At 40.0% G+C, this 24,948-nt stretch overlaps 1 protein-coding gene and 1 pseudogene across 6 annotated transcripts in view; one reads left to right on the forward strand and one right to left on the reverse strand.

Moving 5' to 3' along the window:
• Positions 1 to 24,948, reverse strand: part of TENT4B (terminal nucleotidyltransferase 4B) — a 62,750-nt gene that overhangs the window by 11,887 nt on the left and 25,915 nt on the right. For all 5 annotated transcript variants that reach the window (XM_079906584.1, XM_079906585.1, XM_079906582.1 and 2 more), the window contains 4 exons: positions 5,283 to 5,406; positions 3,541 to 3,587; positions 1,998 to 2,118; positions 792 to 899 (listed from right to left, as the gene is read on the reverse strand). In XM_079906584.1, the coding sequence (XP_079762710.1) occupies positions 792 to 899; positions 1,998 to 2,118; positions 3,541 to 3,587; positions 5,283 to 5,406 (400 nt within the window). The remainder of the gene's footprint in view (positions 1 to 791; positions 900 to 1,997; positions 2,119 to 3,540; positions 3,588 to 5,282; positions 5,407 to 24,948) is intronic.
• Positions 22,006 to 23,945, forward strand: LOC307178938 (large ribosomal subunit protein eL21-like; annotated as a pseudogene). The gene is made up of 2 exons: positions 22,006 to 22,277; positions 22,477 to 23,945. The product of its transcript is annotated as a large ribosomal subunit protein eL21-like (transcript).

Here is a 24,948-nt window from a genome sequence, read left to right on the forward strand (position 1 = left end):
AGCAACTAAGCCCGTGCGCCACAACTACTGAGCCTGTGCTCTAGAGCCCGCGTGCTGCCACTACTGAGCCCATGCGACACAACTACTGAAGCCCGCGTGCTCTAGGGCCTGTGCTCCGCAACAAGAGAAGCCACTGCAGTGAGAAGCCCACGTACTGCAACGAAGAGTAGCCCCCGCTCTCAGCAGCTAGAGAAAACCGCGTGCAGCAGAGAAGACCCAATGCAGCCAAAAATTAAATAAATGAATAAAATAAATAAATTTATTTAAAAAAAAAACATTGTGAATGGAGAGAAATGATATTCTACATAAGCCAAAGCAGTTCACAGTTTTAGTTTTGGGAGAAAAAAGCTGATGGGTTTAAGCATGTGAAATGTTCTGAAGATGATGTTGACAAATTCTGCACTATCTGGGAAGAAAACAGAATAAGCAGAAACAGACTTAAACCACTTCAAGGTAAGATAAGGACACCTGCAGGACCTATCTTACAGGTGACTTGGGGATTAAAATCTAGAAAAGGCTCCCTAGAGAGGGTCTTAATCTGAACTCTTGGAGAGAAGTTCTTCAAAAGCTTCCTCAACCCTTAATTCTTACTTGAGGTCACATTATAAATTACTGATTATTACAAGCAGATTCAAGGAAAGTAAAACCACTGTACAGAAAAGAAGCATTTGTCAGCGATACACATATAAAGATAGTTTAGCCAAGTATATCCGAACACCACCACAACAGAATCTCAAAACACAACTCCATTTCTAACATTTTCACTGAATAAACACTATAAATTCTCTGACCTTGGTAAAATCTTTGATGAGGTCAGCTGCTCTCACACCATTCTGTACATTAAAGCTGATATCAACTTTCACTTCGGTAAAAGAATCTGTTAATTTAATAATAGGTACCTAGAAAGAGAAGACAGGTAAAATTTAGATACTTTAACCAAATCAAATGACAAAATCAGGGGATGGAAGGTTATCAGACTTGAGGTCTTCACCTCCTCATGAGGACATAAAAACACCGAGTATCCTGAACCCTCCGTACCATAGCTGACTTGGCCTTCTAGATATTTTACATTACGTATTTAGCATTAACCTCATGCAATATATTTGTAGTTTCTACTAACTGAGAGTTCTGAAATCAGGTAACAAAAACTTTCTCAACATTAATATACTTTGGAGAACAGTTTCCAACTCAAGAAAATCAAGAATTGTGAATGTCAGCCCACAGCGCCGAACCGTTTCCAATAAGAAAACCGCTAGATTCTTAAGTCACACGCAGTAAGTCGCTGGCCTTTTTGGTCAGTTTTGCAAACAGCCCAAAAAACAACCTAACAAGAGAACTTAAAATGTAAGAATGATTCTCAAATGAAAAATGATAGGATGATTTATATGTGATATCAGGAATTCTTTAAAAAAAAAAAAAAAGCTCTATTTCTACCATGCATTAGAAAACTCAGGCCAGCAAACTTTGTGTACGGAACTGGATTTCCAAATTAACAGCTTTTAATAAAAAACAATACAAGTTGTTTTGCTCTAATAAAACCTAATATGCAAAAATCCAAACTTCTAAAATAGACATATTTATTTCTAAAATGAGCTTCTGTGAAAATTCTTTAATGTCCATTCTGTTAGTTAAATATAACTTGATTTACAAAATTTCAATAAATACAATTCTTCAAGGATACAAAATATGATAGAAAAGCAACAGCTGTGCAACTATAAACTTTATCAGATATCCACATTTTTACTTATGTTTTTATATGAAAAAATCTCTACATTATGTATGATAAATTGAATAATATTTTTTAAAGAAATGTACAACCAGAATAATTCATTTGTCTCACAAACACAACTTTTTATGTACAAACACTGTGATCATGAACAAAAGGAAGGAATAATTCACTCCCAATCCGACGGTGCTCACCAAAATTAAATTTTAATTTTACAAGTTTCATGTATAAGTAACCTAGAGAGTTTAAGATGAAATGTTGAAGAACTTACAGTTGCTTTGTCTAGAACTTTCACCGAATCCTCATCTGCAACCTTATGCTTCCGAAGAGCTTCTTCCAGGGTCCAGAGGGGTAGGTTCTCCCACTTCCCAAACACCACAAGATCGATGTCACTGAACACAGAGCACACCCAAGAGTTGTTTCAAGAAGTGAGAAACTGTACTTACTCTAACTCATTCAAGCTACAGGAAGCAGGTTAGTACAATGGAATTCTATTTCTCACCCTGCCCATGAAGACTAAATGTGTTGGTGAGGACTGTTTTTAGAGAGAAAGTGGAAACTGGTGATTTTAACAACCTCCTCCTTCTCCTGGTCATTTCCCGGGGTGATTTTAAAAGAAGTAACACCTCAAAAACACCAGTTAACGTTTCCTGTTCATAAAGGCTTCTGGTACTAAAAAACTTAAGACCTTCCAAGTGAATGAGGTTAACGGATTGTGACTTACGTTATTAAGTATAAAAAGCAAGATGCAGGCAGTGTATCTAGTATGCTACCATTTGTGTACAAAAGGAAGAAACACACATTTCCTTTTATATGCATAGAATATCTCTGGAAGGATATGCAAAGAACTGGTAATAGCAGCTCCTCCAAGGAGAGAAACTGGGGGAGAGAGGTGGGATCCAGACTTTGCATTGTAATTGTGTGTGTGCTCTTTTCAAATCTGAACTAGGTAAATGTAGTACTGTTCATAACATTTAATTAAATTATTAGAAAGAGTGACTCAGGTTTTGCTGAGGCTCAGAACCTAAGTAAGGAAAAATATTAATGGACTCAAATTGAATATTTTATGGCTTTTGTAGGCCTAAGACAGCAATGGGAAGAATGGAAATTGCTAGGATCCAGCCACTTTAACACATTTTAAGTTTGGGTAAAGTAGAGTGAATCAAACTCAAATGAAAAACATGATGGGTGCCTAGAGTGCGCTTGAACATTTGTTAAAAGGGTAAATCTCAGGTTGAGTGCTCTTACCACAATAAAAACAAAAACATCATAAATGTTTTTGCTTCGTAGAGACCACAGCATTTCAATTCTTAGAGGACAGGTACTCACTCCTCAAGGAAGTCTTACTAACCCCCAAAATCACCCCCAACACACACACCCCACCCCCAGCTATGGGCCAAGACAGCCCTCATTTGAGAAGACCGAAACAAACAAGAGGCCTGAAAAGACCAAGACTTCCCTCAGAGGAGAGTCTGTACCCTGATTTTCTGAATCAGAACACTGGAACAGGAGCTAATAGTATGAGTTCTCAATAAAAAATGAGAGACCTGGCATCCCAGAGAATACAAAGTTCTAGAGCATAATCAGGTGTTTTACCATAATATGACATTAACATCTGTGTTAGTGGGTTAAGTTACAGGGTTGAGCAGTTATCTGCAGTGATATTCTACTTCAAGATAATTCAAATAAAATACAGGTAAGTGAATTTTTGTTTCATAAACCTGCTTTGTTTCAACTCTTACACATTCAACAGTCAAAGCGCATACACTCTTAAAAAATGTACAATCCCTTATAAGTGCCATAAATGTACTAACCTAGTAGGTAAATACAGGCCAGTTTTAAAACTTCCAAATATCTGGACCTAAAAGAGAAAAAATTGTTATATTAAAATATCAGATGAAAAGCCACCAAGCTATGGAGAAATGCAGGGTTTTGCCACCCTCTACTGGTAATTTTTAGTACTACAAGAGCATTGTTTTTCTAACACCATGCTTTCATGAAGCGGGATCCCGTGGCTTATAGGCAGACATTCGGAATATAGCTTAAACTTATTAGGTTCAAATATGTAGACTTAAATAGAAACCTCTCAAAAGTAATGTTCCGGTCACTAATGTTCCCTGATAATCTAGAGATATAATCACAAATCCTTAACTTTTGTTCTCTCAAAAGGAATCTTCGCATAGATTACTGAATTAGGGTCAGACTACTTCAGTTCCAGGACAAGTGCCAGCCTGTAGGCCATCTCCACAGAGAACACCAGGCACTGTCATTATAACATCATGCCGTGGCATAAAATCAGGACGTATCCTATCTCAAATCACAGAGAACAGTGGAAGACTCAGGCAAATATGTGTTTGCAAGTAATTGCAATAAAGGATGAACAATGAAAACAGTTCAACTTTTGAGGTGAGATGGACCCAGGAACCTAATCACAGCCTCGTGCGCCTCATCTGCAAAAAAATTGTGGATAAAATCCCCCACCTCAGAAGGAGGAGGACTGATTTAGATCAGGGTTTCTCAACTTCAGCACTGCTGGCTTCCGGGGCAGATAATTCTTTGTGTTGAGGAGCTGTCCTGTGCATCATGTGATGTTTAGCAACCTCCCTGGCCTCTACTCATTATATGCCAGGAGCACCTCACCAGTCACGATAATAAAAAATGTCTCTGACATTGCCAGATGCCTCCTGGGGGAGAAACTTGTCCCCAGTTGAAAGCTGTCAATCTAGATCACATGGGAGGAACAACGTGGCATACAGTGGCTGCTCAATAAAACATTGCTAGTGTCCTCCCCTCTTCCCTGTACCTACAGTATCTTATTTGAAGCTTCTTTGTTTTGCCAACTGGACCAGAAAAACTTCCCTGGCTTCACCTTTACCAGCCCATGACGGAGTCTAAAGAAAAGCTATACAACACAATGTACAATGTAATGGATTCTAATAAGTTACTTCTTCGAATGCACAAAATTGTACAACAGACCCTCAAAGGAGCCCTAAAAAGTGAGCGTCCACAATAAGAACCACAAATAAGCAGAGGAAATCTTGGGCAAAAGTTTTGTTCACTGGGTGGGAGCTATAGTGGGAGGCAAGGAGTGATTAGAAAAAGAGAAGAAAACAGCAGTTTCAGGAAAGTAGAACACACGTCTGCATCAGCCTAGGAAAACGAATTTCAAATGACATAAGAAATTCCTACTTGACATCTTCATTCAGCTGTACACAATTATGTAATGTTCATACTGACAGGCTGGAACAAAATAGTAACAGCGTTTTGATACATCACATCCAAATAACCCACTACTACAAGGAGGCTTTATTTGTCTTTCCTCTCTTTATAGTAATGATTCCCAAAAATAGTTTGCAGTTAGTAGCTGCTATTCAGTACTGCAAAGAAACAGTTTTAAGTAAGTCATCCAATTCAATGCAAATAATTAGGAAGCCCAAAATTCTCAAAGCTGAAGAAAATTCTTTGCTTTTAAAATTTCATTAGATCACAACTCGACAGATGCACATACACAGGGATATTACCACCTAAGCACCCTTCCACCCAGACAGGTACTCACGTCAGCACTGGGCCAGAGTTCCTTAATCACACTCTCGATCCTGTTCACCACCTCCATCCGCATCTTCTCCTCCTCTGGTCTTGGAGACATGTATTCATAAAAATCACTTATTTCTTCATGCAGACTGAAAAAAAAAAGCAGAAAAGTTAATATGAGCGGGGCCAGACTAGTGAGAAATCACTAGCTTAAATAATCTTCCCTAATTAAGTTTATAAGATAACTCAGCTGATGATTTTACATTCATAGATTTCTCACCTTAATTTTAAAGTTACAATTCATGCTAAAATGGGAACGTACAAAATTTAATCAAAATGCCAAAATAAATAAAACAAGAAATTCCAAATTCCAAGAAGCCTTAATAGAAGTGTACTAGCAGCCCTCACAGCACGTATTTATCCGCCTGTGCAGAGTATTTGCTGGGTGCTGGTGATTTTTAAATTTCTTAAATTTCAAGTGTAAGGCCTGGCCTCTGCCTTTACACTTCTGATCCAGTAGCTATGAACACAAGAAGATACAGAATCTAGGTGACAAAGACAAGCTTCCTGGCAGTGCGGATGACCCTCTAACCCCTCTGTAATCCATTCCTCACAGGAGCAAAACAGCGTGTCTTTCATAATGTTTGCTTAGTGAATTAAGTGTCAAATGAATAGGTCAGCCAGTGAATATCAGCAAAGACCTGAAAAGAATGGCTGGCAGACAAGGCTCCACGAAGGAGCTAAGAAGACTTCCAGAGACCGAGAGGTACGAGGCACACTCAGGGAGCACCGAGCAAAGGGCACAGCCTGTGGCGGAGGGAGGAGTAAAGGGAGGAACAGCAGCTGAGAGGAAGGCAGCACCTGATGACAGCAGGCTTTGAACGAAAAGCTAAGAAGTTCAGACCTTCCCCGGTGGTAACGGAACTATTTAAATGCTTCTGAGAGGGACCCAGGAAAGACTGACTTAAAAAATGGAGCATTTTAAGAAGATTCATCTGGCAGTGGTGCAAACAATGGATTGGGAAAGAGACGAGACTGGAGGCGGAGGAATGGCTCATAAATTACTGCAACTGTAGAAGAACTAACTAGCTGAAGGCCTGGAGGATGGTGGAAGGAAAGAAATGGGCTCCAGAAGCGCCACACACACGGACACAATGGCTGGGCCGCAGGGCATGACCAGCAATGGAAAGACAGGAGCGGGGACACCTGCAAGGGCTGAGGCCTGAGCGGCTGGGGGCATCAATGAACAAGATGAAAGGAAAAACTAGGCTGGCTGAGGGGCTGGGTGTAGTCAATTACTACTGCAGAATAGAAGAAGACGAAAATAGCATTCCTTAACAAGCTGGCGCAACTGTGAAGAGCTACCTCTAGGAGGGAAAACTGAATATAAAACGGGAGGAAATCTGCTAACTTGTGTTGGACGCAGACAAGGTGGGAGGCCGGGCTCCAGGTAGCTGGAGGTAAGCCAGAGTGAGGTTGTGCTCGTGGTGTCTCAGTCTAGCACAGCTGTGATGGACCAGGAAGCCAGGAGAAGGGCACTAGTTAAATAGCAATGGGTGCCAAGTGCCAGAGGGGAGCGTGCTGGGGGGCAGTGGGAGGCAGTGCAGCCTCGAAGTAACAGAATCTGGAAGGAGGGGTGTGCCCGCAGCGGCAAGCCCATCTAGGTCCAGAGCGGGTCTGGGATTCACAGGAAGCTAGAAACACCAGGAGATCCAAAATGGTTATAAAGAAAGGAAAGAAAAATGTCTAAGTCCCAACCTCCGCTGCTATAACATTTAAAATGTGGCTGAGTAAGCAATCAACAGTTTCTGCCTCTTCTGATGTTTTATTTTTAGACAGAGTCCAAAAAACTTGAGTTCCAGACTCAGGCTCTGCCTGAGGGCAGCTATGTTCTTTTTGAAAAGCAACTGACACTTTCTGGCCTTGGTGTCCTCAGGCACGACCAAGGGGTTGGCAACAGGGAGCCTTCTCAGCCCCTTAGTTTCAAATCCTGGGCCATTTGGTAAGGAATGATTTATAGCAGCGTTCTGCCTGTTCACTGTGCAATACTACAGAAAACTGGATTTTAAAACTCCAGGTAGTTCTGCAGGTGGAACCAAGTCTTCCTTGGTATGCTTCTAGGTACCCTAGGATCTTCTGATTTACTTTTAAGCTTCCCAGGTTTTAATATATTCTCTAAGGTTATCCCCTTTGGCTTCTTAAAGACAACAGCTAAAATGACTAGTCATTACAGAGTTTACAGCTTGCTTTACTCTTCTGCACTTTTGGCAGGGATGAGGGTCACAAATAAACAACAAAATAAATGGACTTCTTATCTAACTGGATCATTTGCTATGTATCAGAGTTTATTTGTGGTTCGAAAGCATATCACTGTAGAATACTTCCATTTTAACCAATGGAAAAAACCTCCTAAATTTGACTGTTATCTATTCTACAAAGGCCCACTTACACATTTTCTAATTCAAATACAGGCAAAAAATATTTAGCCTGTCTTCCAGTTAATCTTCAAGTCATATGAAACTAAGTAAGAACACTACCGAGCGCCTATGTTCAGGGCATTACAAGGAAAAAGGCTAGTCACACATGATCCTTGCACTGGGTAGTTTCCATCTAATGATGAAAAGAAATACTCATTTGAAGTAGTTTTGTGATGTGTAATATATATATTCCACACTGTTCCACCACAGGCAGGTTGCAGATGAACAGGAGTGCTTTCCAATGATGATAGCTTCGGGAAATGGAAAGGGGTTGCCTTGCAAGGTAGTAAGGTCCCCGTCACTACAAGTATAAATAAAAAATACTAGATGACCATGAAGCAAACAAAGGTCTTGTAAGAGATTTCTGAACTTGGTAAAAAGTGGAGAAGATTCTAAAATTCCTATTTATCACTAGGCTTTTAGGTTTCTAATTAGCACATTAATTTGGAGACAAGATATTACAGTTTTACGTGACGAATCCTTAAATCAAGACTACCCTAAACTTTAAAAATCCATGGAACCATCTTCCCATTTAGGAAAATACGGTTCTACAGCTTATCTGTAGATTTGCATTTGCCATATTGGAAGGGGGAAAGAGGGATAAAGGAAAAAGGGAGGGCTTTTAAAACAAAAACGTACTGGAACAGTAAGAACAAGAGAACCCATCTCAAGCCTGCCAGGGTCATCTCTTTACCCACACCAAACACAAACATCACTACCTATATCTCGTCTATATTTAACTAGCTACTTATAAAATGCTTAAAGAACTAAGTGAGAAATGTTGGTATATTTAGAAAATAAATTTCCAGTAAAGATTTTAAAATAATTCTGAGGGGCTCTATCCCTGTGGACTGCATAATTTTACTGGCATGGTGCCATGTACATCTAGGGGCTTCAAAAATCCTGAAGGAACTGAATCCCATTTTTGGAGTAACTACTGCATGCCTGGCACACTTCTGAGTGACATGATGACCTAATAAAGGCTGGAAACTAGAGAAACTTTGCAAGTTTGCTTTCACATATTAATGCAACTTTATGCCTCTGAAATCAATGACTCAGAGAAAACTTTAGTTTCTCCCACATCTGGGTCAAAACTCAATATGATTAATTAGTAAATATTGCTGTATGCTACATACACAGCCTTACGGTTTCTCATCTTAAATTAATAAAATACAACTCTCCTGTGATCAAAATTCCTGAGTGATCAAAACACAGTGCCCTCTATCAGGATATCAATGTTTTCTTTTTATAAGATAAAGTGAGCATGAAAGCACACCCACTCCCTGTTTTTAAAGGAAAAGTACATAATATAAAAGCAATATGATAAAGTAGGTGCTGCTATACAACTGGAGAGGATACCACCCCCCAAAAAAACAGAATCAAAATTAACTTGCTGGGGTAAAATTTACGTTAATCTCAAAATTAATGATAATACAAAAATTTAAAGTGACAAGGAAGAAATATCAACAAAAACTAGCTTCTGTATTTTAAAAAGTACAACCCCACAGATAATTTAGGTCAAAACAGAGACATGAAAAAAAAAAAAATTGCTTCTGCTCTGAGAAAAGTTCCACCAGGGAGAAATGTTAGCCTTTCAAAATGGCCCTCAAAGGCTCCGTTTCTCTGGCTATCAAAGGGAAGACCTGCTTCACACCCTTTCAGCTGGGTTGCCCAGGGTGGCGGTGTGAGTCTCTTAGGAGCTTCTGTACCCTCAAAACCAGAGGCAACATGGCAGTCTCCCTGATGCCTCCAGGCCAAGGCAGGCAGATCACCCACTGCTGGCCCCGCTGCTCAACACTGCCCCCTGCAGTTCAGCCAAAATCTGTTCAGGGGCTAACCCTGCTTCCTGAGGGACACCTGTCCAGCTTGCAATGTGCCTGAAAACACTGCCACATCAAGGGCAAGCTTTCCAGTTTCCATAACTGAAGTCCTCATTAATTATAACTTCAGATTTACATGAAGGCATTGACAAAGTTCTATTCAATTACTTCCCCCCCCCCAAATTTTAAGATTAATAATAACCAATTTTGACAAGGACATATGGAAAAGGCACTCACATGCTGTATGTAAAAATATAAATTACTACAACCTCTCCAGAGGTTGTTGTATTAATTAGTGATAAATAATGCTTATATAAATAATTTTTAAAATCCCATTATTTCATTAAAATCAGGATCTGGAAGAGTATCTTATCTGCAGTCCCATGTTTACTGCAGCATTATTCACAATAGCCAAGATATGGAAACAACCGAAATGTACATTGACAGATGAACAGATAAAGAAAACATGGTCTATATCTATAATGACATGTTATTCAGCCTTAAAAAAGGAAATCTTGCCATTTGCAACACAGACAAACCTGAAGGACATTATGTTAAGTAAAATAAGCCAATCAGAGAAAGACACATACTGCATGATTCCACTTATAGGCAATATTTAAAACAAACTCACAGAAGCAGAGAACAGAATGGTGGATGCCAGGGGCTGGCATAGGGGTGTGGGTGGGGAGTTGTTCAATGGGTATACAGTTTCAGTTAAACAAGATGAATAAGTTCTATAGATATGCTGTACAACACAGTGTCTATAGTTAACAATACTGTGTTATGCACTTAAAAATGTGTTAAGAGGGTAGATTTTATGTTGTATTCGTACCACAAAACAAGCGAGGGACACAAGGAAACTTTTGCAGGTGCTGGATATCTATTACCTTGACTGCAGTAATGGTTTCATGGGGGGATGCGTATGTCCAAACTCATCCAGTTGAATATCTGCATGAAATACGTGCAGGTTTTTGTAAAGCTGTTTAAAAACAAATCCCCTTCTTTTCACCCTTCAGAAATATTTCCATGAGGGAACAAGGATATTCACCACAGCATGATTTAGGATACTAAATAATTGAGAAACAGCTTCGATGTCCATCAATGGGATCCAATTAAATAATCATAGGAGTACTCATTGACCTTCCCTTGAACTATAGCCAATAACCCATTAAAAAGAATGATGAAGAGCTAAATGAGCCGAGAGAGAAAGATCTAAGATTTGTTATGTTTAAAAGAAAGGATCCCTTTCATGTACATTAAAAAGACACACACAGGGACTTCCCCGGTGGTCCAGCGGGTAAGACTCCATGCTCCCAATGCAGGGGGCCCAGGTTCGATCCCTGGTCAGGGAAAGAGATCCCACATGCCGCAACGAAGATCCCGCGCGCCACAGCTAAGACCCGGCGCAGCCAAATAAATAAATAAAATAAATTTTAAAAAATAAAATAAAGTAATAAAAACACACACACAAAGAGAGAGAATCACCATATGTTTCTATTTGCATTACAAGTTTTCTGGAAGGAGAACTGTTAACAGTGATGGCTGTGGGGACAGGGCATGGCAGGAGAGGTAGGGACACTTTAGTTTTTTATTTCATATCACTCTGTATAATCTTGTAATTTTTTTAAAACCACTAGTGCTTATTTGTTTGTCTGCTTTTCTAACAGGAATCATCATTATCTGTTGGGCGAGATTACAGGTCACTTGTCATCGTCTTTATATTTTCCATGTGAAAAATACACACGTGTATTTCCCCAAAGCTTCGCCCCACAGAACATGGTCTATATACCATACTGTTTATGGTGACTAAACCTGGTGAGTGAATTTGGGGCTGGGAAGAGACTCACTTTTTTTAAAGTATACACTGATATATATATAGTCTATCATTTAAAATGCATACACGTTAATTACCATTGTATATTTTTATAACAAGGAAAAATATCATTAAAGAAAATTAACACTTAAAGGAAAAAGACTCAGCTTACTCTAATAATCGAGCTTTGCAGACCAAAAGGCTACACACCAGGCAGCTGGAAGACTTGAGCAGAGAGGGGACCCCAAACCCGGGCACGCAGCAACTGACACATGACACAGTTGGGAAGTTACGTCATGCATGATGCAGTGAGTATAGTAGTAAGTTTCTGCTGCTGTCTGACTCACCCCTTCTAGGGACTTAAATCTGTGTGTATATGCAAGACAAATTTCTGGAAGAATACATAAAAACTGCTCGCAGTGGTTTCCTCTGGGGGGAGGGGGTGGGACTGAGGTCTGAGGTATAGGGATTTATACAGCCTTTTGTACTGTTTGATTTTTTTCAAATGCAAGTAGGCACCAAAAGAAGTGAATAACAGCAAGCCCTGAGGCAATCCCTAGAGCAGTCTGAGTGACATCTTCAGGAGGCTCTAGAATCTGATTTTTACAAAGAAATTGTCACACACACACACACACACACACACACACACACACGTCCTATATTTCCGGCTGCCGGCTAGACTCCTCTACCTATATGTCACCTCAAACTCATTCAAAATGAAATTCCTTGTCTTCTTCCAAAACCTAGCCTTCCTGCTTGCATTTTCTTCCCTGAGTTATTGTTTCCCCAAAATGGAAACCAAACTGGTCTCCCTGCCCCTAGCTTTTCCCTTCTCTGGGCCATCTTCCACGTGATCACCCTTCCTCAAGCTATCTGTGTCATTTCCTGATGCCTCTTCCCCCCCCAGTACAGCCACAAAGAACTGTGCTGGTACACGCCAGGCCTCCTCAAGAGCCCCGCCCTTGTACAGGCAGGCCCTGTGCCTGGAACACCTTTTTACTCAGCCTTTGCGAGCTCCACTAGCACCTCCTCAGTCAAGTTCCCAGAAGCAGTGTCACTTCAGCTCCTCCGCAGCGCTCCTGCCCCTCTAGTCTTAGTCCTACCTCCTGCCCAGCAGTCAATCCAAGCGAGTTCACAGCAGATGCCCTGCTCACAGGCCTCCCTGCTCCGACTCGACTCTCCGAGGCAGCTCTGTGTCCCCAGACCCAGGACACAGTACGGAAAAGCACTTCTTGAGGAAGGGACCCTCAGCTGACATATGTACATCTACCCACACCCACGTCCACATGTCATAAAACTTCATGTCAGGCATAGAAGATAAGAATTTTTATTTTAGGCGCTAAATATAGGAGTTCACACAAATAGGAAACACACTTACATACTAGAACACTTGAGAGAGAGTGTGAAAGGGATTTCCTGTCAGGAGACAGCGCAGGGCTTTCGTTCATGTCTCTTAGCCATTTGCCCCCAGACCTATCTGAAGAGGTGAGACGTTCTTCCCTCAAAAAAGCATTAGGAAAAAGTTGTCTTCAAGTAGAAACAAATGCCAAAGGCATTTATAACCAGGGGAACATGAAGCTTCTTTCTTCACAGCTCTATCTCACCATAATTCACTTCCAATATTTTAAAATCAAATTGGCAGTCTTACACTTCAGATAGGGACAACTCAGTTGAGAATTTAACAATGAGAAGACATGGTATTTGAGGGTCATGTTATCCACAAAAAACAAAACTAACGTAATAAAAACCAAATTTGACAGATTTTTGGCAGTAAAATTATATTTAAACACATACATCAGGATCTGAGATTAAGAATACCAGGTTTTATTTTGGTTGTAATCAAGAGAAAAAACAATAATATATAAAAGCACTAAAGAGAAGCAATTTTAAAAACCCTGAAGTTATAATAAAAATAACTGAACCTGGGGCTTCCCTGGCGGTCCAGTGGTTAAGACTCCCCTGCCTCCAGTGCAGGGGGCACAGGTTTGATCCCTGGTTGGGGAACTAAGATCCCACGTGCCACGCACGTGGCATGGGAAGGAAAGAAAGGAAAGAAAGGGAGGGGGAGGGGGAGGGAGAGGGGGAGGGGAGGGGAGGGGAGGGGGAGGGGGAGGGAGAGGGAGAGGGAGAGGGAGAGGGAGAGGGAGAGGGAGAGGGAGAGGGAGAGGGAGAGGGGGGGAGAGAGAGAGAGAGAGAGGGAGAAAGAGGGAGAAAGAGAGAAAGAAAGAGAGAAAGAAAGAAAGAAAGAAAGAAAGAAAGAAAGAAAAAGAAAGAAAGAAAGAAAGAAAAAGAAAAAAAGGAAGGAAGGAAGAAAGGAGAAAGAGAGAAAGGAAGAAAGAAAGAAATGTGTCTCAAACTGGCCCTGTAGATACTTCTTCTAAGTCCATACGTTCTCTATGAGAATTTTTAAATTGTGCGTTTTCACTTCAATATTACTCTAATAACATTAGCATGAGCTTGTTCTGGATCATCCAGATGCTTCTCTGGAAACAGAGAGCTGCCCAGGGATTCTCCAGCCCACATGCTGTTGTGTTTACCATCAAGCTAAGGCCAAAGAAGAGGATTTTAATTGGTCTGTACTAACAGTCAAGAACAGGGTAAGACCTGATACATGTATCACACACATATGCCAAGTAAAGGTCAAATGGCACCCCTGAACATTTCTACAGTTTTCAGAATAGAGAAAAATGATGAGAGAACTGAGTTGTCACATGGCAAGGTACCAAAGGCATTTCCAGTGCATTCCCAACACCACAGCAGGCAATATCATATTTACATTGAGAGTAGCAATATGATCTGCGTAAAACATCATCTGTCCCATAAATTAATTTTAATTTTATTGATTCTGTCATTTTATCTGTATTTACCTGGTTGTTTTGTTTTTGTAACCTTTTTTAAGCATAAGAAATTTATCCTTGTGTGCATTCTTACATTATAATAAAAATAACTCAAGCTAGGGTGCCAAGAGCAGTCGATGGAGAAAGGACAGTCTTTTCAAAAAATGGTGCTAGGGGGCTTCCCTGGCGGCGCAATGGTTGAGAGTCCGCCTGCCGATGCAGGGGACGCGGGTTCGGGCCCCGGTCCGGGAAGATCCCACATGCCGCAGAGCGGCTGGGCCCGTGAGCCATGGCCACTTAGCCTGTGCGTCTGGAGCCAGTGCTCTGCAACAGGAGAGGCCACAACAGTGAGAGGCCCGCGTACCGAAAAAGAAAAAAAGAAAAAGAGAGTGAAAAGACAACCAACAGAATGGGAGAAAATATTTTCAAATCATCTATCTGATAAGGGATTAATATCCAAAATATACAAAGAACTCCTACAATTCAACAACAAAATCAAATCCCAATTCAAAAATGGACAAAGGACTTGAATGGACATTTCTCCAAAGAAGAACTATGGATGACCAATAAGCACATGAAAAGATACTCAACATCGGGCTTCCCTGGTGGCGCAGTGGTTGAGAGTCCGCCTGCCGATGCAGGGGATGCGGGTTTGTGCCCCGGTCCAGGAAGATCCCACATGCCGCGGAGCGGCTGGGCCCGTAAGCCATGGCCGCTGAGCCTGTGCGTCCGGAGCCTGTGCTCCGCAACGGGAGAGGCCACAACAGTGAGAGGCCCGCGTACCGCAAAAAAAAAAAAAAAAAAGATACTCAACATCAATAGTCAATTAGAGAAATGCAAATCAGTACCATCAGATTACTTCAACCCATTAGGATGGCTATTATCAAATAAACAGAAATTAACAAATGTTGGTGAAATGTGGAAAAATCGGAACCCTCCTACATTGCTGGTGGGAATATAAAATGATTAGCTCAGGTGGAAAACTGTGGCAGTTCCTTAAAAAGTAGAATTACCATATGATGCAGCAATTCCACTCCTAGGTATAAACCCAGAAGAACTGAAAGCAGAAACTCAAGATACTTATACACCAATGTTCATAGCATTATTCACAATAGCCAAAAGGTGGAAACAAACCAAATGTCCATCAACAAATGAATGGATAAACAAAATGTGGAATATTAGTCGGCATTAAAAACGAAGGATAGGGCTTCCCTGGTGGCGCAGTGGTTGAGAGTCCGCCTGCCGATGCAGGGGACACGGGTTTGTGCCCCGGTCTGGGAAGATCCCACATGCCGCGGAGCGGCTGGGCCCGTGAGCCATGGCCACTGAGCCTGCGCATCGGGAGCCTGTGCTCCACAAACAGGAGAGGCCACAGCAGTGAGAGGCCCGCGTACCGACAAAAATAAATAAATAAATAAATAAATAAATAAAAACGAAGGATATTTTGATATATGTCATAACATGCATGTTAAGAACATTATGCTAAGTGAAACAATAAGTCAGACACAAAAGGACAAATATTGTATGTTTCCACTTATATGAAGTACCTAGAATAGGCAAATTCAGCGGGAAAGCAGAACAGAGGTTAGTTACCAGGGGCTGGAGGGGAGGGGGGAATGGGGAGTGACAGTTTAATGGGTAGATAGCTTCTGCTTGGAATGACGAAAAATTCTGGAAACTGATAGTGGTGACGGTTGGACAGTGATGTGAATGTACTTAATGCCACTGAACTGTATACTTAACAATGGTAAATTCTATGTTATGTATATTTTATCACAATAAGAAAAACTTAAGCTAACACTGGATATCTGCCAAAAATATTTTATGAAGATCTTAATCTGAGAAACACTGCTACAGAGTTAGAATTAAAAATTAAACCATTTATGTAATGTTTAAAAATATAGACACCAATGGTATATATTGCTATGGATGTAAACACAGAAGCATAAAAACATCAGCGTTGCAAGAGTGGTCACCTCTGGGAAAGGAGGGAGGTAAATGGGAGGTGTGCCAAACGCCGTTCAAGTGTACCTGAAAAGTTATATTCCTTATGTAAAGGAAATAAAAGAAAAAACATGGAAGAAAAGAAGGGAGGGAGGGAGGGAAAAAGAGGGAAAAAGTCAAATTTGTTAAATCCAGATGGTGGGGACTCAGGGGCTCATTGCTATTCTGTATCCTCTCCATATGTTTGAAATAGTTAATAATAAAAATGTGAAATGACTAAGAATCAAAAGTTTACATAATAAGGAATTAAAACTTCCTTTAGCCATTCTACACAATGAATGAGCAGACCGCCCAGACATAGGCCATGTTCCCAATTTACCATCAAGAGCACCTTCCACTTCCCATCTTCTCCTCTCCCCATGGATCTAAGCTGCCACCAACAAGCAGTCAGAGTTGTCAATCAGCATTCACTAGCCAGACTTTTCTCTCACTCTGAGACCATAATTGGTCTTACAATTTTTGCTTGCCTCCAAAATTGCAAGTTAAAAAAACACTAATTCCCATTAGAATTAATGTAAAAACTGCAGCATTTCTACATACAATTAAATTCATACCAGGCTAGTAGTAGTAATACAGTTACGATTGGTTCATAATTACTTACTGCAGGTAACTGAAAATTGTCAATAAAAGGCAAAAATTCCCAAATAAGCCAGAACTTGGAAGTAACTGCAACTTGGAGCTTTGCTACTTTGCCAGTTGTATCAAAAGTGTACAAATAAGATCAGGGTAGAAATAACCCTAGAGCCATTCATAGTCATTCTTTCTCTCTCTCTCCCTCTCCCTCTCCCTCTCTCTCTCTCTCTCTCTCACACACACACACAACACACAATTAGATCTTTTTTTTTCTTTTAGCCAAAACACTATTTCCATGTAAGTATGGGAGATGTAAAAGTACACCAGGCTCAAAATGACACTAAGAACCAAAAGAGGGAACACTCCTAGGTATCTATCCAAGGGAAATGAAAACGTCTACCCACGCAAAAGCTGTTCGTAACAGCATTATTCACAATAGCCAAAAAGTGGAAACAATCCAAGTGTCCATCAATTGATGAATGGATAAACAAAATGTGGACACACTGAAATGTTATTCAGCCACATAAAGGCATGATACATATTACAACATGGATAAACCTTAAAAACACGCTAAGTGAAAGAAGGCACACACAAAAGGACACCTAAGCTATATAATTCCATTTATATGAAATGCCCAAAATAAGCAAATCCGTAGAGATAGAAAGTAACTGCTAGTGGATATGAGGCTTGTTTTGGGGGTGATGAAAATATTCTAAAACTTATTCTGATGATAGCTGCACAACTCTGTGAATATACTAAAAGACATCTGAACTGTACATATCTCAGTGAGGCTATTATTAGGGAAAAAAGAAAAAACAAGGACAAGCTGCCATTACCGACCCCAAAAGATTCTGCCTCAACTTGTATGTTACCACAAAGCAAAATAAGAGGAATAGGAGAGTCTATAAGTCAATAGAAAGAAGACTTGTATATCCAGGTAGTAAATGACTTAACACAAACCCAAAACAAAACAACTTGACATTTTACTTAGCACATGGACCAAGGTAACAGGCAAATTGTTACGCTTTTTGAAATATTGAAAGACCCAAAAAGGACCTAGAGATTCCAGGGTCAACATGTATCTAAAGCATTCAGAACTTTTTTTTTTTTTTTTTTGCGGTACGCGGGCCTCCCACCGCTGCGGAGCACAGGCTCCAGACGCGCAGGCTCGGCGGCCATGGCTCACGCGCCCAGCCGCTCCGCGGCACGTGGGATCTTCCCGGACCGGGGCACGAACCCGTGTGCCCTGCATCGACAGGCGGACTCGCAACCACTGCGCCACCAGGTAAGCCCGGCATTCAGAACTTTTAACGCAACATCAATCTAATCCGAGAGTCCCAATAGCTTCTCCACATGTCATTAGAGAGTCCATGAATCTGCGCCTGCCCACCTCAGCTCCCTCCTGGGCACTGCTGGTTTCACAGGATAATCCTCAAGCATCCAGAGAAAGTCAAACACAAAAAAACAAAAACAAAAACTCTTTTCACCATTAACTTCCCTAACAATGAGCATATATTATATGTCCTTAAGTTTACCATTACTTAGGGAGTCTTGTCTCATTTTACGGAAAGTTTTATAAATCTGAATAACTCTTTGACATTCTCCATTGGAAGACACAACCACCCATTTCTGGAACTGCTGAATCCCTCATGTAATTACCTCTTTCCTGGGCATATGATCTTCTGGTCAAGGACAAACTGCCAATGTTCTAATTCAGTGGTGCCAAGTTCATTATTACCTCACCTTCAGATAAGAAAGTGATATGCCTGAGAAAAATCAGAACATTAACACACTAGAAACTTCAAAGTAGAATAATAATACAGCCAACACATTTACACATACCTCAACAAACACACACACCAACAAACCCATGGGGCAAAAATCTCACAACCACTATTCCATGACAAAAATAAGTAAACGGATAAAGCCCAAATCTACTTGGGGGTAGCGGGGTGCAGGGTAGGAGCCTGGGAGCCTTCAGAAAAGCGGTAACAGTTTCCCTCATGCACCGTTAACCTTCACAGTCTTTCTAACACATAATGAGACCAGCAATTTTACTTTGAGGAACACAGATGGAGAAACTGGCTCAAAAGTAAACAACACTTATAAGTATGTTTCTCGTGCTTTATTCACAACAGAAAATGAAAAGCAACTTAGATGTCCAATAACAAGGGCGTGCTTTAGTAAACCCTGGTATATATAGTTATGTAGGAAAATATGGTCTACCCTCTCCAAAAAACACTGCATCATAGACTATGTAAATACACGGAAAAGACCATGCAAAATGTAAACTAGGAGAAGGAATAAGATCTTTCAAGTAGAAGAAAATTGTATATTTTTAAATGGATCTTTTACAATGACACTTAAATAAGAGTTTACGGAGACTAATATTAGTTGATAATTTTTAATGAAGAGCTTCTTTGAAGTGGCATATTTGTTGTTATTCTACAGTCAAGTTGATTGAATATACAACGTAAAGTTTCTAACACTATTATGAAAGGCAAGCACCAAAGAAAATGCGGAACTCATCAAATTCTCTTGATATTTCTTGCTGTTTTGACACAATTATTCTGGCTACCATTATCTGTTAATCATCTTCACATCACTAACCTAATTCAGCGTTTTTTATAAACTATTTCCAAGTCAGCAGCCAGCACAATGGCACTGGGCATGAAGACATTCAGGGTATGCGGAGCAAACCCAAAACACTCCTCAAATTTTTGACAATTATAAACAAAAAAATTGCTCTGCTACTCTTGTGCCTTCACTGAAATATTTGCAAATTCAATGAAGTCCAGAAAATTCTCCTGAGTTCCCCTCCTCAACACTTCTGCAGCATGACCTGGCTGGAGGACAATTTAGCATTTTGCCCCAGCAATCACAGCACATGTGCACACAGAAGCAGCCACAAGAATGTTCACTGCAGCACTGGAATAGGAAACAGTGGAAACAACATTTGTGCTCACCAGGAGGAAAATGGCTTTAAAAATTATGGTACAACTACACAGTCGAATTCTACACAGCACGTGAACTGACATGAAAAAATTTCCAAGATACATTATTTGGAAAAAACCAAAATTTACAAAATAAAGTCCACCCAGTAGGAAAAGCTCTGGGAGGATCCACAGGACACTGGAAACAATCACTACCTCTGAAGAAGAGGCTGGAGCTAAGAATAAGAATGGTGGTCAAAGGAGACTCCTGACTTTTCTGTAACGTTTTGAGTTTTTACAAGGAGAATAAATTCATGCCTTATTTCCATAATTATAATTTAAGAAAAATCTCTGGATCATAAATTGCATGTGATTTATCTAATATTCCATTAAGGGAATTCAAATCTATATGAACACAGGTGGTATGGGTCTAACTGATAAAGCGCATTGAAGGTGCCCTGTCTTCACATTTAAGTAGAAAAACACACTTCCCTCTGTACCTCTCCAACAATGTAAATATGTTTCCTTCCTTAAAAACAACCCCAGACACCCTCCTCGCCAAAAAAAAAAAAAAAAGGAAAAAAGCACTTTTAGTACAAGACCAAATTTTTAAAAAATCTTACACATAATCTCAAACTCCTTAATAAGCATTTTTACTTTTCATCCAAAAAACGATAGTGTTACAAAGCCTTAGCCAAACTTCACCTCATTAAGATGATGTCTGTTGCCCACATAACTATTTTGAAGTTGTTTCATTCACTTGGTCTGGTTTTAATCAATACAGAAAAGTTAGTGGGAAGGCAAAGCTATTCCATTTTGAGCATAATTTCGGAGGACTTCCAGCATCTCATCTCCCGCCTCAACAAGGAACCCCTCTTATAGCAAGGGGGTCCAAGGGATTCTGATAATTAGCCGGATTTGGGAACCCATGCTCTAAAAGTGGGTTTTAAGCAGTACTTCTCAATCCATGCTGCATACGATTATTATTTTTTAAATATGACGTGAGAGCCACCACCCACTGCAGACCTATTAAATCAGAATCTCTGAGGAGTGGGTTCCCGTCATCAATTCTCTTTTTTAACTTCCTCAGATTGAGAACCCTGTGTTGAAGTAACTGGTTTAGGCGTTGCTCTTATCCAGCTCAGGAAGCAGAACACCATTATCTGCATGGGCCATAGGAAACACAGTGGCAGCCAGCAGAGGAGCTGAAACACCAACCCCCAGTTTTATTTGAAATCACAGAGTTAGGCTAACAGGACAAGATTCTCTATAACTAAGATCCATTATAGACTAGGGCTAGTAAGAAGCCCTGGTTTCAACTAAAGATAAAGTCACTCCACTAACTTGAAACTTGGTAAAGTCATTTAACCTCTCTGAGGTTCAAATTATCAATTTTTTAAAGGACTGGAATAAATGACCTCCGAAGATCCTCTGATCTCAAACCCCATGATGATTCTACCATGTGGCCACAAATCAATCAAGTCCATAAGCAGAGTATCCTTAAATAAATGCATGAATATCTTCTGCGAGTATCAGATTCATCATACATATAATTTTATGCTAATCTACATAAAAATTCTATTCATCATCACACCATAAGAAATCCTAACTGAACCTAATTAGATTCTATCAGATCAATCACAAGTGAAAATTAAACTAGTCACATAAGTCTCAAAATAAATACAGGGATTTCCCTGGTGGCGCAGTGGATAAGACTCCACGCTCCCAATGCAGGGGGCCCAGGTTCAATCCCTGGTTGGGGAACTAGATCCCACATGCATGCTGCAACTAAGAGTTTGCATGCCACAACTAAGGAGCCCGCGAGCCACAACTAAGGAGCCCTGGAGCTGCAAGTAAGGAGCCTGCGAGCCGCAACTAAGACCCAATGCAACCAAATAAATATTTCTTTAAAAATTAAACAAACAAATAAATAAAACTATCAAAATAAACAATCTAATTCTACACCTAAAGCAACTAGAGAAAGAAGAACAAAAAGAACCCCAAGTCAGTAGAAGGAAAGAAATCATAAAGATCAGAGCAGAAATATATGAAATAGAAACGAAGAAAACAATAGCAAAGATCAATAAAACTAAAAGCTGGTTCTTTGAGAAGATAAACAAAATTGATAAACCCTTAGCCAGACTCATCAAGAAAAAAAGGGAGAGGACGCAAATAAGTAAAATTAGAAATGAAAAAGGAGAAATCACAACTGACACTGCAGAATTACAAAGGATTATAAGAGACTACTACAAACAACTAAATGCCAATAAAATGGACAACCACGAAGAAATGGACAAATTCTTGGAAAGGTACAAATTTCCAAGACTGAACCAGAAAGAAATAGAAAATATAAACAGACCCATCACAAACAATGAAATTGAAACTGTTAATTAAAAATCTTCCAACAGCTTTTCGGCCGGAACCACCATCTTCCAGTAATTCGCCAAAATGATCAACACAAAGGGAAAGAGGAGGGGCACCCGCTACATGTTCTCCAGGCCCTTTAGAAAATATGGAGTTGTTCCTTTGGCCACATATGCGAATCTACAAGAAAGGAGATACTGTAGATATCTGGACACTGTTCAAAAAGGAATACCCCAGGCTTCCCTGGTGGCACAGTGGTTGAGAGTCCGCCTGCTGATGCAGGGGACACGGGTTCGTGCCCCGGTTCGGGAGGATCCCACGTGCCGCGGAGCGGCTGGGCCCGTGAGCCATGGCCGCTGAGCCTGCGTGTCCGGAGCCTGTGCTCCGCAACGGGAGAGGCCACAGCAGTGAGAGGCGTGCATACCGCGCAAATAAAAAAAAAAAAAAAAAAAAAAGGAATACCTCAGAAATGTTACCATGGCAAAACTGGGAGAGTCTACAATGTTACCCAGCATGCTGTTGGCATCATTGTAAACAAACAAGTTAAGGGCAAGATTCTTGCCAAGAGAATTCATGTGCGTATCGAGCATATTAAGCACTCTAAGAGCCGAGACAGCTTCCTGAAACGGGTGAAGGAAAACGATCAGAAAAAGAAGGAAGACAAAGAGAAAGGTACTTGGGTTCAACTGAACCGCCAGCCTGCTCCACCCAGAGAAGCACACTTTGTGAGAACCAACGGAAAGGATCCTGAACTGTTAGAGCCCATTCCCTATGAATTCATGGCATGATGGGTGTAAAGAAAATAGAAGACCTGGACTGTATAAATGTTTCTCTTAATTGAGTAGAAGTGTGTGACCCCCCTCCTCCAAACAAATATTTAAAGCACATTTTAATTGTGTCCAAATTCAGTGGGTGACATCTTTTTACTTTTCAAATTTAGTAGTTTTTCTTCCTGAAAGATGTGAGGTAGTTTGTTGTGCAGTATACTCCACTAGTTAATAAACTGCTAGATATTATTTATAAAATATTTGTAGTAGTTTGAAAATAGTCTCTAAATTCCTATGAACAAAGGATTTAAAATAAATGAATTAAAGGTTAAAAAAAAAATCTTCCAACAAACAAAAGTCCAGGACCAGATGGCTTCACAGGTGAATTTTATCAAACATTTAGAGAAGAACTAACACTGATCCTTCTCAAACTCTTGCAAAAGATTGCTGAGGGGGGAACACTCCCAAATTCATTCTACGAAAACACCATCACCCTGATACCAAAACCAGAAAAAGATACCACAAAAAAAGAAAACTACAGGCCAATATCACTGATGAACATAGATGCAAAAATCCTCAACAAAATACTAGCAAACAGAATCCAACAGCACATTAAAAGGATCACATACCATGATCAAGTGGGATTTATCCCAGGGATGCAAAGGTTCTTCAATATACACAAATCAATCAATGTGATACACTGTATTAATAAATTAAGGAATAAAAACCATATGATCAGCTCAATAGACACAGAAAAAGCTTTTGATAAAATTCAACACCCATTTATGATTAAAAACTCTCCAGAAAATGGGCATAGAGGGAACCTACCTCAACATAATAAAGGCCATATACGACAAACCCACAGCAAACATCATTCTCAATGGTGAAAAACTGAAAGCATTTCCTCTAAGATCAGGAACAAGACAAGGATGTCCACTTTCACCGCTATTATTCAACTTAGTTTTGGAAGTCCTAGCCACGGCAATCAGAGAAGAAAAAGATATAAAAGGAATACAAATTGGAAAAGAAGAAGTAAAACTGTCACTGTTTGCAGATGACATGATACTATACACGGAAAATCCTAAAGATGCCACCAGAAAACTACTAGAGTTAATCAATGAATTTGGTAAAGTTGCAGGATACAAAATTAATGCACAGAAATCTCTGGCATTCCTATATACTAACAACACAAAATCAGAAAGAGAAATTAAGGAAATAATCCCATTTACCATCGCAACAAAAAGAATAAAATACCTAGGAATAAACCTATCTAAGGAGGCGAAAGACTTGTACTCAGAAAACTAAAACACTAATGAAAGAAATCAAAGATGACATAAACAGATGGAGAAATATACCATGTTCTTGGATTGGAAGAATCAACATTGTGAAAATGACTCTACTACCCAAAGAAATTTACAGATTCAATGCAATCCCTACCAAACTACCAATCACATTCTTCACAGAATTAGAACAAAAAATTTTACAATTCGTATGGAAACACAAAAGACCCTGAATACCCAAAGCAATCTTGAGAAAGAAAAACGGAGCTGGAGGAATCAGGCTCCCTGACTTCAAACTATACTACAAAGCTACAGTAATCAAGACAGTAGGGTACTGGCACAAAAACAGAAATATAGGTCAATGGAATAGGATAGAAAGTCCAGAGATAAACCCACACACATATGGTCACCTAATTAATGACAAAGAAGGCAAGAACATACAATGGAGAAAAGACAACCTCTTCAATATGTGGTGCTGGGAAAACTGGACAGCTACTTGTAAAAGAATGAAATTAGAACACTACCTAACACCATACACAAAAATAAACTCCAAATGGATTAAAGACCTAAGTGTAAGACCAGACACTATAAAACTCTTAGAGGAAAACATAGGAAAAACAATCTTTGACATAAATCACAGCAAGATTTTTTTTGACCCACATCCTAGAGTAATGAAAATAAAAACAAACAAATGAGACCTAATTAAACTTAAAAGCTTTTGCACAGCAAAGGAAACCATAAACAAGACAAAAAGACAACCCTCAGAATGGGAGAAAATATTTGCAAAGGAAACAGACACCAAAATATACAAACAGCTCATGGA

This window comes from Stenella coeruleoalba (assembly GCF_951394435.1).
Source record: "Stenella coeruleoalba genome assembly, chromosome: 20".
NCBI classification, from domain to species: domain Eukaryota; kingdom Metazoa; phylum Chordata; class Mammalia; order Artiodactyla; family Delphinidae; genus Stenella; species Stenella coeruleoalba.